Genomic DNA, 12,709 nt, shown 5'->3' with positions numbered 1-12,709 from the left:
CCCTCCCTAACGCTCCCCCCTTTCACATATACATGAACACGCGTACAGGATATACGGCACACCGATACACACATACACATACAACGCAAACGTATACACGCACAAGAGAGAAAGAGAGAAAGAGAAAGACATACACATAGACACGTGCGCACGTACATTCTCTCACTCTCTCTCCGCCGACATCCTGCGAGAGTCTCCATCCACCGAACGACACGAGAGGGAGTCCGAGTTCCTGGCTCGTCCCTCACGGCTGCAGTGCGTTTCTAAACACCCACGAGACAACCTCGAACTACTCGCACGCACGCACGCATGCACACGGTGTTGAAGAGACACGAGGACAAACGAGACGTTCCCGAGGCTTCTCGTGGTGCTGAGAAGTCGACAAGTTGGCTGCTGGACAGCCCGCCACGCGACTGTGTCGTTGATATCAACACAAATGCCGTAATTCATAATATCCTTTCCTAGTCCTTCGTTTAATTCTGTCATTTATCTGGTCATATATTAACCCCTTCTGTCAATATCCGCGAGGTAATCCAATTGCCGCGAAAAGCCTCCACTCGCAAGCCAGGCTCGCTCGAGTGAATTGTGCCGACTGTTTAAAAGAACCGAAAAGTTATACGTGTGTTTGTGGGGAGACCCCGTGAGACCAATCGTGCTCCAATCGAAGTGCGCGAATTGAATTCCGTTCCGATAATGTCGTTTTGCAACGCATTCGATTCGCAATTCCGATTTTGGTGTTGGAATATTTGAAACAGAGAGGCGAAACAAAATCTATCCGAGGCTTTTTAAAAACGCGATGCTAAGCACATAATACGGTATTGCTGAAGGTTTTTGCGTGCACTTTCGCCGCTTTATAGATTCGCCCTGAGTAAATACAAGGATAGGAAACATACGTACGCGGAAATAACGACCCTCGTAGAAAACGAGACGCGCTCCGTCAGAAGCGAAATGTCTCAAGTAAAAGCTGATCTCCGATATTGTCAAAGCCGATGGAAAAGGTAGCACCGTTAAATCGTCAATCGGAAATCGGATCAAAATCAATCGAGTGGCATCAAATCGAAAAAGAAAGAATTAAGAATTATTGACTATTTTGTGATTCGCTTCGAAATAGAGACGGCGCGATATAAAAAGACTTACAAATCGGATGAAAACAAATTTTGCAAGGAGAAATTGAAGGAGGATTCTTTTACCGCGTCAAGAACCGCCAAATCCAAAAAGTAGTTCGAGCAAAGGAACGTCCGACAAATATCACGAACTGCCATTGAAAATCTGAATATATCGGGGACAACGAATGATATTTCGATACAAAGACTAGCATGCGACATTAATGAGATAAATATTTTCACATTAATTCTCTATTATTGTTGAGATTGTACAGTGTGTTTTGCGGTAGACAAATATAGATTATTCGAAAACGTGAGTGAATTCGTGAACGGATCTGCTTAATCCGATGACCTAGTGCCGTATGAAGGAGGGTTAGAACGAGAGACAAGTAAACTGGACACATTCTCAAGTAATGAGGTTTAATGACGTGTAAATAGGTGTAAATACAGGGAAGTTATTATATTATATTAACGCGCGTGATTTCTTTAAAGCAAAAGAGCAATTTTACTTTATTTTTTCTTTTCTCTCTCTGTCTCTCTCTCTCTCTCTCTCTCTCTTTCTCTCTTTCTCTCTCTTTCTCGCTTGCTCTCGCTCTTGCTCTCCATATTTCTCTATCTTCTTCCTCTCTTTGCTTCTCTCTATCACTATATATATTGTATATTAAGTATTAATTATCTCATACTTTATATCTCTACATGTTCTATGTTCAATAATAGAGCTTAGAGATTAAGAATATACGCACTTGTAAGCATATACAATCGATATATCGCTAATTCTGTGTAACTCCGCTTCCGTTTACGGAAACTAATTAAAAATAAGACATGCACACACATACAATTCGCGAGTAGCACTTTTAAACTCGTATTAATACATATTATACATATTACATATTACGTGTAGCGTATATAATTACGTGTACATAGTTCTACAATCTATAATCTCTGTCGTTCTAATTTTTCGTCAAAGTGTTTTCTCGCTGATTTTGTAGTATTCGAAAAGCAGGTCGGAGCAGTACGGGTATCCAGCGCTTAGCCTTTTAGCCCCGACGCGATAATTAATTAGCTCGCGGGCATCGTTAGAGTGAAACAACGTTGAGCCGCGCGTAGAACTCGAGGAAAGAAAGCGAGAAGAAGCGACAGGGAAATCGCATTTCCGTCACGAAGGGAGAAACATACGAGCGCGTAATCAATTATCAAGATTTGCACGAAATCACGTCTCGCGACCGTGTCAAAACGTCTGTCGTCTTGCGAAATTACTTTGGGGATCTATGCTAGTCCTAAAGAGAAATTTTCTTACGATCGTCGACACTTTCTCAAGAAAACTTTTCTCGCTTTATTTGCCTCCAGGCTATGTAGGCTGCTCAAGCTTAATGTAAAGGAAAGGTAAAAAAATAACGGGGACCAATTTTTTACTCTTATTCTCATATAGACTATCTCTTTTCCTCTCTCCTTTTCTATCTTATCTATCTCTTTCTCTTTCACTTTCTCTATCTACCTTGATATTCTTAACTAAGTCGCCCACCGGACTACCCATAAATCTCTGTACACTCTGTCCGTGTTAAGTCTGTTGTGGACCAGTGAATGCAGGAAATACGAGAAACGGAGTTGCGACTCATGTAAGCAATAAATCAGAGACCAACTACGTATGACCACGACACCGAAGAAGTAACGTAAATAACGTTACAACAACACCGTAGCGGCACGAAACCGAAGGTGTCAATCACGCCGAAATTAGCTAAAGTTAAGCTAAACTAGATTCTAAAAAATTTGGTCCAATAGAGAAAAAAGCGATTGCCGAAGACGAACTTTACTCGCACTTTTTAGCTGCGCTAGGCAAGGGTATAATACATGCGCGAGTGCTAGTGCAAATCCTAAAAAAATTACACGAAATATTGTAACAGCACGAGAAACTTTTAATTCGAGCAAGAGAAAAAGAAAGATAGGTCGAAAAGTAACTACTCGCACGCACGCACGCATGCACACGGTGTTGAAGAGACACGAGGACAAACGAGACGTTCCCGAGGCTTCTCGTGGTGCTGAGAAGTCGAGAAGTTGGCTGCTGGACAGCCCGCCACGCGACTGTGTCGTTGATATCAACACAAATGCCGTAATTCATAATATCCTTTCCTAGTCCTTCGTTTAATTCTGTCATTTATCTGGTCATATATTAACCCCTTCTGTCAATATCCGCGAGGTAATCCAATTGCCGCGAAAAGCCTCCACTCGCAAGCCAGGCTCGCTCGAGTGAATTGTGCCGACTGTTTAAAAGAACCGAAAAGTTATACGTGTGTTTGTGGGGAGACCCCGTGAGACCAATCGTGCTCCAATCGAAGTGCGCGAATTGAATTCCGTTCCGATAATGTCGTTTTGCAACGCATTCGATTCGCAATTCCGATTTTGGTGTTGGAATATTTGAAACAGAGAGGCGAAACAAAATCTATCCGAGGCTTTTTAAAAACGCGATGCTAAGCACATAATACGGTATTGCTGAAGGTTTTTGCGTGCACTTTCGCCGCTTTATAGATTCGCCCTGAGTAAATACAAGGATAGGAAACATACGTACGCGGAAATAACGACCCTCGTAGAAAACGAGACGCGCTCCGTCAGAAGCGAAATGTCTCAAGTAAAAGCTGATCTCCGATATTGTCAAAGCCGATGGAAAAGGTAGCACCGTTAAATCGTCAATCGGAAATCGGATCAAAATCAATCGAGTGGCATCAAATCGAAAAAGAAAGAATTAAGAATTATTGACTATTTTGTGATTCGCTTCGAAATAGAGACGGCGCGATATAAAAAGACTTACAAATCGGATGAAAACAAATTTTGCAAGGAGAAATTGAAGGAGGATTCTTTTACCGCGTCAAGAACCGCCAAATCCAAAAAGTAGTTCGAGCAAAGGAACGTCCGACAAATATCACGAACTGCCATTGAAAATCTGAATATATCGGGGACAACGAATGATATTTCGATACAAAGACTAGCATGCGACATTAATGAGATAAATATTTTCACATTAATTCTCTATTATTGTTGAGATTGTACAGTGTGTTTTGCGGTAGACAAATATAGATTATTCGAAAACGTGAGTGAATTCGTGAACGGATCTGCTTAATCCGATGACCTAGTGCCGTATGAAGGAGGGTTAGAACGAGAGACAAGTAAACCGGACACATTCTCAAGTAATGAGGTTTAATGACGTGTAAATAGGTGTAAATACAGGGAAGTTATTATATTATATTAACGCGCGTGATTTCTTTAAAGCAAAAGAGCAATTTTACTTTATTTTTTCTTTTCTCTCTCTGTCTCTCTCTCTCTCTCTCTCTCTCTTTCTCTCTTTCTCTCTTTCTCTCTCTTTCTCGCTTGCTCTCGCTCTTGCTCTCCATATTTCTCTATCTTCTTCCTCTCTTTGCTTCTCTCTATCACTATATATATTGTATATTAAGTATTAATTATCTCATACTTTATATCTCTACATGTTCTATGTTCAATAATAGAGCTTAGAGATTAAGAATATACGCACTTGTAAGCATATACAATCGATATATCGCTAATTCTGTGTAACTCCGCTTCCGTTTACGGAAACTAATTAAAAATAAGACATGCACACACATACAATTCGCGAGTAGCACTTTTAAACTCGTATTAATACATATTATACATATTACATATTACGTGTAGCGTATATAATTACGTGTACATAGTTCTACAATCTATAATCTCTGTCGTTCTAATTTTTCGTCAAAGTGTTTTCTCGCTGATTTTGTAGTATTCGAAAAGCAGGTCGGAGCAGTACGGGTATCCAGCGCTTAGCCTTTTAGCCCCGACGCGATAATTAATTAGCTCGCGGGCATCGTTAGAGTGAAACAACGTTGAGCCGCGCGTAGAACTCGAGGAAAGAAAGCGAGAAGAAGCGACAGGGAAATCGCATTTCCGTCACGAAGGGAGAAACATACGAGCGCGTAATCAATTATCAAGATTTGCACGAAATCACGTCTCGCGACCGTGTCAAAACGTCTGTCGTCTTGCGAAATTACTTTGGGGATCTATGCTAGTCCTAAAGAGAAATTTTCTTACGATCGTCGACACTTTCTCAAGAAAACTTTTCTCGCTTTATTTGCCTCCAGGCTATGTAGGCTGCTCAAGCTTAATGTAAAGGAAAGGTAAAAAAATAACGGGGACCAATTTTTTACTCTTATTCTCATATAGACTATCTCTTTTCCTCTCTCCTTTTCTATCTTATCTATCTCTTTCTCTATCTACCTTGATATTCTTAACTAAGTCGCCCACCGGACTACCCATAAATCTCTGTACACTCTGTCCGTGTTAAGTCTGTTGTGGACCAGTGAATGCAGGAAATACGAGAAACGGAGTTGCGACTCATGTAAGCAATAAATCAGAGACCAACTACGTATGACCACGGCACCGAAGAAGTAACGTAAATAACGTTACAACAGCACCGTAGCGGCACGAAACCGAAGGTGTCAATCACGCCGAAATTAGCTAAAGTTAAGCTAAACTAGATTCTAAAAAATTTGGTCCAATAGAGAAAAAAGCGATTGCCGAAGACGAACTTTACTCGCACTTTTTAGCTGCGCTAGGCAAGGGTATAATACATGCGCGAGTGCTAGTGTAAATCCTAAAAAAAATTACACGAAATTGTAACAGCACGAGAAACTTTTAATTCGAGCAAGAGAAAAAGAAAGATAGGTCGAAAAGTACTTTTCTGATCGAGCGCGGTATTATCGATAAATTTGAGTCATTTCCTCGAGATACGCATCGATTAGATACAGCGGAAACAAGCGTCGAAACCAAGAAAAACTGATTTCACGAATTGTTCGATCCGAAGAGACGATCCCGAACGAGATACAACGGCTTTCACAGGAACGAGCCGAGAGGACGAGGAAGAGCGCGTGTGGCGGCATTTGCGTATTCGACAACGATGGTATTATCCTGAAACGGGCATGACGCCCTTGGCCTCGAGATGCGACGAGACCACCACCCTTCTGTTGTTGCTGCTACTCGAGCTGGCACCCGGGGCACGTTGCTATTCGCGCGCGGCCACGACCTCCGCTTCATCTTTACCGAGATAGCATCTACAGTCCCCGGCGAGGGTGCGAGTGATGCCGCTACTCGGCAGCATTATGACCATCGCCGTTGATAGTCCGACAACGGCGTCCACGAGCGTCTTCGAGGGGAACATGACGTGGTCTCGACCAATCAGTGGTGGCTCTACGTTTTCGAGTAACGAGGCCCACCCGACACGTGCGATCCCGTACGGTGAGCGTCAGGCCGTGGCAGCTACCAGCGATCGTGTTAATCGCCTCCACAGTGGCGGAGGTGCAGAGACAGAAGCGAGCGAAAACGCTGCTAGAAACAACGAAAAATACACCGAGGGCGGCGAGCGTGGCATTGCAACGAAGAGAAAGGGCGACGTGGCAGCAAGAAAGGAAGCTTCCCACCATTGCGGCCAGACTTCAGAAAGTCGAGTTTGTGGCAGGAACACCGTAGGCGCGACAAAGAGTGGGGAAACTGCATTTACTGGCGAAGAAAACGTGGCAGGGATAGGCACTGGAGGTGGCGGCGGTGAACAAAGTGTCGACGGCATAGGCAGTACTAACGATAGTGTAAGTGTGAGTACAGGTATATCGAATAGCACGGAGGAGGGAGTCGCGATCGAATACGGGAAGGGTCTGTTGCTCTTCGGTTTTAGCGACACGATGGAGGACATGATCGGTTCGTTCAATGACTCGTTCAACATGAGTCACCGTCATCCTTGGAACCTTAGCTTGTATAACGATACTTTGATCGTTCTGGGTGAGAGTCTGTATCCGTCGGGATATACCCTTCCGCACATTGTACTTGCGTCTATCCTGGCGACGATGCTGATGATCGTGATTGTCGTGGGAAATATGCTAGTGATAATCGCCATCGCCACGGAAAAGGCGCTCAAGAACATACAGAATTGGTTTATAGCCAGCCTCGCGGTAGCGGACTTCTTTCTCGGCCTCGTGATCATGCCATTCTCGCTCGCTAACGAAATCATGGGCTACTGGATCTTCGGATATTGGTGGTGTGACATTTATTCCGCCATGGACGTGCTGCTGTGTACAGCCAGTATTATGAATCTGTGCCTCATCAGCCTGGACAGATTTTGGAGCATCACCCAAGCGGTCGACTACCTGAAGAAAAGAACGCCGGCTAGAGCGGCGCTCATGATCGCTCTCGTCTGGCTGTTATCGGCGCTCGTTTGTATACCTCCGTTACTCGGGTGGAAAAGACCCACTCCGGAAGAAGAGTATCCCAAGTGCGAGGTGAGTCGACATTTTATTAAACAACGAACTGTTACTTATCAATTTTAATTATACATTATAATATTAATCGTTATATCTCAGAGTATTTAATTTGAGCGATAAGTAGTGCTTAGTCGTAAGCCAATATCGCACGTAGATGTTGCGTAAGAGTTATATGGAATTACATAAATCGCTATATTGGAAACATAGAGAATATATCGGCATATCGGATTAAGTTTCTCTAATGAATCGGAAAACTGAAGTCTCGGCAAAGGTTGACGAACGTCACTTACAGTTCTAATCGTTTATTTGTCTTTTTTCGTTATTAAGTTATTGCAAGCGAAAAATTGTTAGAGCGATAAGGTCAGCGTCGAATTCAATTACTTTAGGCAATCAGAATCTTTCTGCGCTCTATATGTCAGAAGCAAGGAATGAGTTAAAATTAAAAAAAAAGTTTACTTTCCAAAATCAAATTAGAAATAAAACAAATTTGAAAAATTTCCCCTTTTATGTAATATTTAATCGTTTAATCTATTCGCTCTTAATTTGATCAAGATGGATAAAATCTTGATTACTTTTTATAGCAGTATTGATAATTTTTTGAATCTTTATTTAACTTCATTTTATATTTATCTTACTTTCTACATGAATTCCATCTTTACTGTAATAATTAATAACAATTATATTCCATGGAGTATAATTTTATTTTCTTTATATGGCACTTTTTTTCTTAATTTTACGAGTAATTTGACCTGCATGACTGGCATTTGATACACCTCGATAAGGATTAATGGCGCCGCGTTTAAAGCACATTGATGAATTCGTTCATGCGCAAAAAGAGGCATCGTAACGGGCTAGCCATTATATAAAAGATGAAGCATTAAGCAGGCGCTCACCCTTTAGAGAGACTGTAAAAGAAAGCACGATATAAAATTCGCGATGCATTTTTATCTTTAAAATCTTCTTCATCCGCGTATATTACTGTGCTGGTGAGTAGCCTAAAAGGCAATGTCCCCAATATATAACCAATTTCCAATCTGAATATTTCCGTGACGTATCCTGTCGCATACACGCAAGAAGGAAGAAAGTAAGATCTGGAACTCAGGCAAGCGGAGCGTTCCATGCAACAGAGAAACCCACCCTTATCCCGAGTCCCTTGAATCTCGTTCACGCTGATCTCCACAAAACGGCACTGTGAATTGGATTCCTATGCTCGACAGTTCGATCTACTGAATTGGTATACTGAAATTCGTATTGGGTTTTCCACTATCTTATATCATGTGCATAAACTTTGTTATTTACTATTAATAATTTTTCTAAAACGTTCTTTAAAACGTTGATATAATAAAAAAATGCGACTTTATATTCAAATAATGATTACATTTAAGTAATATTGTTTCGGATATATATATATATATCGAGAAAAATTTGGAATTTGTAAATACATATAAGATATGTTTTATTATAATTTAGATATTTATTATAACATATTTATTATAATTATTTTTTGCAATAAGTGTACGTATATAAATGCTTACTATGAATTTTCAGTATTTATTGCTCAAAAAGAAGGGCTAGCAACTCTTTCCGTCATTTATTACAGTTTCTTACAATAGAAAATAGATAATCTAAGAGAGAACAAAAAGTGCTTTCGCGCTATTATAATTGCATACGCTGGCGCATGATTGAATGTACCCTTAAACTTCCAGCGGAACTAATTACCGGGTATAATTGAGCTATACATTCCTACGGCGTATAGTTGCGAAACTTGTTTGCCGTGCGAATCGCTATGATGGATTGTAAAGCATTTTGCAAATGCGCGAATACACGTACCATATACCTTCATTGTTTTTAGATCTGCATAAAACACATTCAGATATAAGTTTAATAACGGTAAACAAGTTGCATACTTTTCTCATCAAATCGTGTAACTTCTAGACGAGTTATTATGTACAACTCGCTTATCCGCTTAAGTTGAGTAACGTTAGTTATAAGAGAGAGAGAGAGAGAGAGAGAGAGAGAGAGAGAGAGAGAGAGAGAGAGAGAGAGAAAGAGAGAAAGAGAGAAAGAGAAAGACATACACATAGACACGTGCGCACGTACATTCTCTCACTCTCTCTCCGCCGACATCCTGCGAGAGTCTCCATCCACCGAACGACACGAGAGGGAGTCCGAGTTCCTGGCTCGTCCCTCACGGCTGCAGTGCGTTTCTAAACACCCACGAGACAACCTCGAACTACTCGCACGCACGCACGCATGCACACGGTGTTGAAGAGACACGAGGACAAACGAGACGTTCCCGAGGCTTCTCGTGGTGCTGAGAAGTCGAGAAGTTGGCTGCTGGACAGCCCGCCACGCGACTGTGTCGTTGATATCAACACAAATGCCGTAATTCATAATATCCTTTCCTAGTCCTTCGTTTAATTCTGTCATTTATCTGGTCATATATTAACCCCTTCTGTCAATATCCGCGAGGTAATCCAATTGCCGCGAAAAGCCTCCACTCGCAAGCCAGGCTCGCTCGAGTGAATTGTGCCGACTGTTTAAAAGAACCGAAAAGTTATACGTGTGTTTGTGGGGAGACCCCGTGAGACCAATCGTGCTCCAATCGAAGTGCGCGAATTGAATTCCGTTCCGATAATGTCGTTTTGCAACGCATTCGATTCGCAATTCCGATTTTGGTGTTGGAATATTTGAAACAGAGAGGCGAAACAAAATCTATCCGAGGCTTTTTAAAAACGCGATGCTAAGCACATAATACGGTATTGCTGAAGGTTTTTGCGTGCACTTTCGCCGCTTTATAGATTCGCCCTGAGTAAATACAAGGATAGGAAACATACGTACGCGGAAATAACGACCCTCGTAGAAAACGAGACGCGCTCCGTCAGAAGCGAAATGTCTCAAGTAAAAGCTGATCTCCGATATTGTCAAAGCCGATGGAAAAGGTAGCACCGTTAAATCGTCAATCGGAAATCGGATCAAAATCAATCGAGTGGCATCAAATCGAAAAAGAAAGAATTAAGAATTATTGACTATTTTGTGATTCGCTTCGAAATAGAGACGGCGCGATATAAAAAGACTTACAAATCGGATGAAAACAAATTTTGCAAGGAGAAATTGAAGGAGGATTCTTTTACCGCGTCAAGAACCGCCAAATCCAAAAAGTAGTTCGAGCAAAGGAACGTCCGACAAATATCACGAACTGCCATTGAAAATCTGAATATATCGGGGACAACGAATGATATTTCGATACAAAGACTAGCATGCGACATTAATGAGATAAATATTTTCACATTAATTCTCTATTATTGTTGAGATTGTACAGTGTGTTTTGCGGTAGACAAATATAGATTATTCGAAAACGTGAGTGAATTCGTGAACGGATCTGCTTAATCCGATGACCTAGTGCCGTATGAAGGAGGGTTAGAACGAGAGACAAGTAAACCGGACACATTCTCAAGTAATGAGGTTTAATGACGTGTAAATAGGTGTAAATACAGGGAAGTTATTATATTATATTAACGCGCGTGATTTCTTTAAAGCAAAAGAGCAATTTTACTTTATTTTTTCTTTTCTCTCTCTGTCTCTCTCTCTCTCTCTCTCTCTCTTTCTCTCTTTCTCTCTTTCTCTCTCTTTCTCGCTTGCTCTCGCTCTTGCTCTCCATATTTCTCTATCTTCTTCCTCTCTTTGCTTCTCTCTATCACTATATATATTGTATATTAAGTATTAATTATCTCATACTTTATATCTCTACATGTTCTATGTTCAATAATAGAGCTTAGAGATTAAGAATATACGCACTTGTAAGCATATACAATCGATATATCGCTAATTCTGTGTAACTCCGCTTCCGTTTACGGAAACTAATTAAAAATAAGACATGCACACACATACAATTCGCGAGTAGCACTTTTAAACTCGTATTAATACATATTATACATATTACATATTACGTGTAGCGTATATAATTACGTGTACATAGTTCTACAATCTATAATCTCTGTCGTTCTAATTTTTCGTCAAAGTGTTTTCTCGCTGATTTTGTAGTATTCGAAAAGCAGGTCGGAGCAGTACGGGTATCCAGCGCTTAGCCTTTTAGCCCCGACGCGATAATTAATTAGCTCGCGGGCATCGTTAGAGTGAAACAACGTTGAGCCGCGCGTAGAACTCGAGGAAAGAAAGCGAGAAGAAGCGACAGGGAAATCGCATTTCCGTCACGAAGGGAGAAACATACGAGCGCGTAATCAATTATCAAGATTTGCACGAAATCACGTCTCGCGACCGTGTCAAAACGTCTGTCGTCTTGCGAAATTACTTTGGGGATCTATGCTAGTCCTAAAGAGAAATTTTCTTACGATCGTCGACACTTTCTCAAGAAAACTTTTCTCGCTTTATTTGCCTCCAGGCTATGTAGGCTGCTCAAGCTTAATGTAAAGGAAAGGTAAAAAAATAACGGGGACCAATTTTTTACTCTTATTCTCATATAGACTATCTCTTTTCCTCTCTCCTTTTCTATCTTATCTATCTCTTTCTCTATCTACCTTGATATTCTTAACTAAGTCGCCCACCGGACTACCCATAAATCTCTGTACACTCTGTCCGTGTTAAGTCTGTTGTGGACCAGTGAATGCAGGAAATACGAGAAACGGAGTTGCGACTCATGTAAGCAATAAATCAGAGACCAACTACGTATGACCACGGCACCGAAGAAGTAACGTAAATAACGTTACAACAGCACCGTAGCGGCACGAAACCGAAGGTGTCAATCACGCCGAAATTAGCTAAAGTTAAGCTAAACTAGATTCTAAAAAATTTGGTCCAATAGAGAAAAAAGCGATTGCCGAAGACGAACTTTACTCGCACTTTTTAGCTGCGCTAGGCAAGGGTATAATACATGCGCGAGTGCTAGTGTAAATCCTAAAAAAAATTACACGAAATTGTAACAGCACGAGAAACTTTTAATTCGAGCAAGAGAAAAAGAAAGATAGGTCGAAAAGTACTTTTCTGATCGAGCGCGGTATTATCGATAAATTTGAGTCATTTCCTCGAGATACGCATCGATTAGATACAGCGGAAACAAGCGTCGAAACCAAGAAAAACTGATTTCACGAATTGTTCGATCCGAAGAGACGATCCCGAACGAGATACAACGGCTTTCACAGGAACGAGCCGAGAGGACGAGGAAGAGCGCGTGTGGCGGCATTTGCGTATTCGACAACGATGGTATTATCCTGAAACGGGCATGACGCCCTTGGCCTCGAGATGCGACGAGACCACCACCCTTCTGTTGTTGCTGCTACTCGAGCTGGCACCCGG

The 12,709-nt window shown here is 41.4% G+C and overlaps 1 protein-coding gene across 1 annotated transcript; it reads left to right on the top strand.

Moving 5' to 3' along the window:
* Positions 1-6,138: 6,138 nt before the first annotated feature.
* LOC115238586 (alpha-1D adrenergic receptor-like) lies at positions 6,139-7,727 on the top strand. Its single transcript, XM_029812551.1, has one exon. The coding sequence runs from the start codon at positions 6,224-6,226 to the stop codon at positions 7,460-7,462; it is 1,239 nt and encodes a 412-aa protein (XP_029668411.1). The 5' UTR covers positions 6,139-6,223; the 3' UTR covers positions 7,463-7,727.
* Positions 7,728-12,709: the final 4,982 nt, after the last annotated feature.

This window comes from Formica exsecta, unplaced genomic scaffold (genome assembly GCF_003651465.1).
Source record: "Formica exsecta isolate Colony F162 unplaced genomic scaffold, ASM365146v1 scaffold350, whole genome shotgun sequence".
In the NCBI taxonomy this organism is placed as follows: domain Eukaryota; kingdom Metazoa; phylum Arthropoda; class Insecta; order Hymenoptera; family Formicidae; genus Formica; species Formica exsecta.
The sequence above is the reverse complement of the archived record's forward strand: the minus strand, read 5'-3'. Positions and strand labels throughout refer to the sequence as shown.

Bases quoted from the DNA above. Each gene is read 5' to 3' on its own strand.
- LOC115238586 (XM_029812551.1), top strand. From the start codon at position 6,224: ATGCCGCTACTCGGCAGCATTATGACCATCGCCGTTGATAGTCCGACA.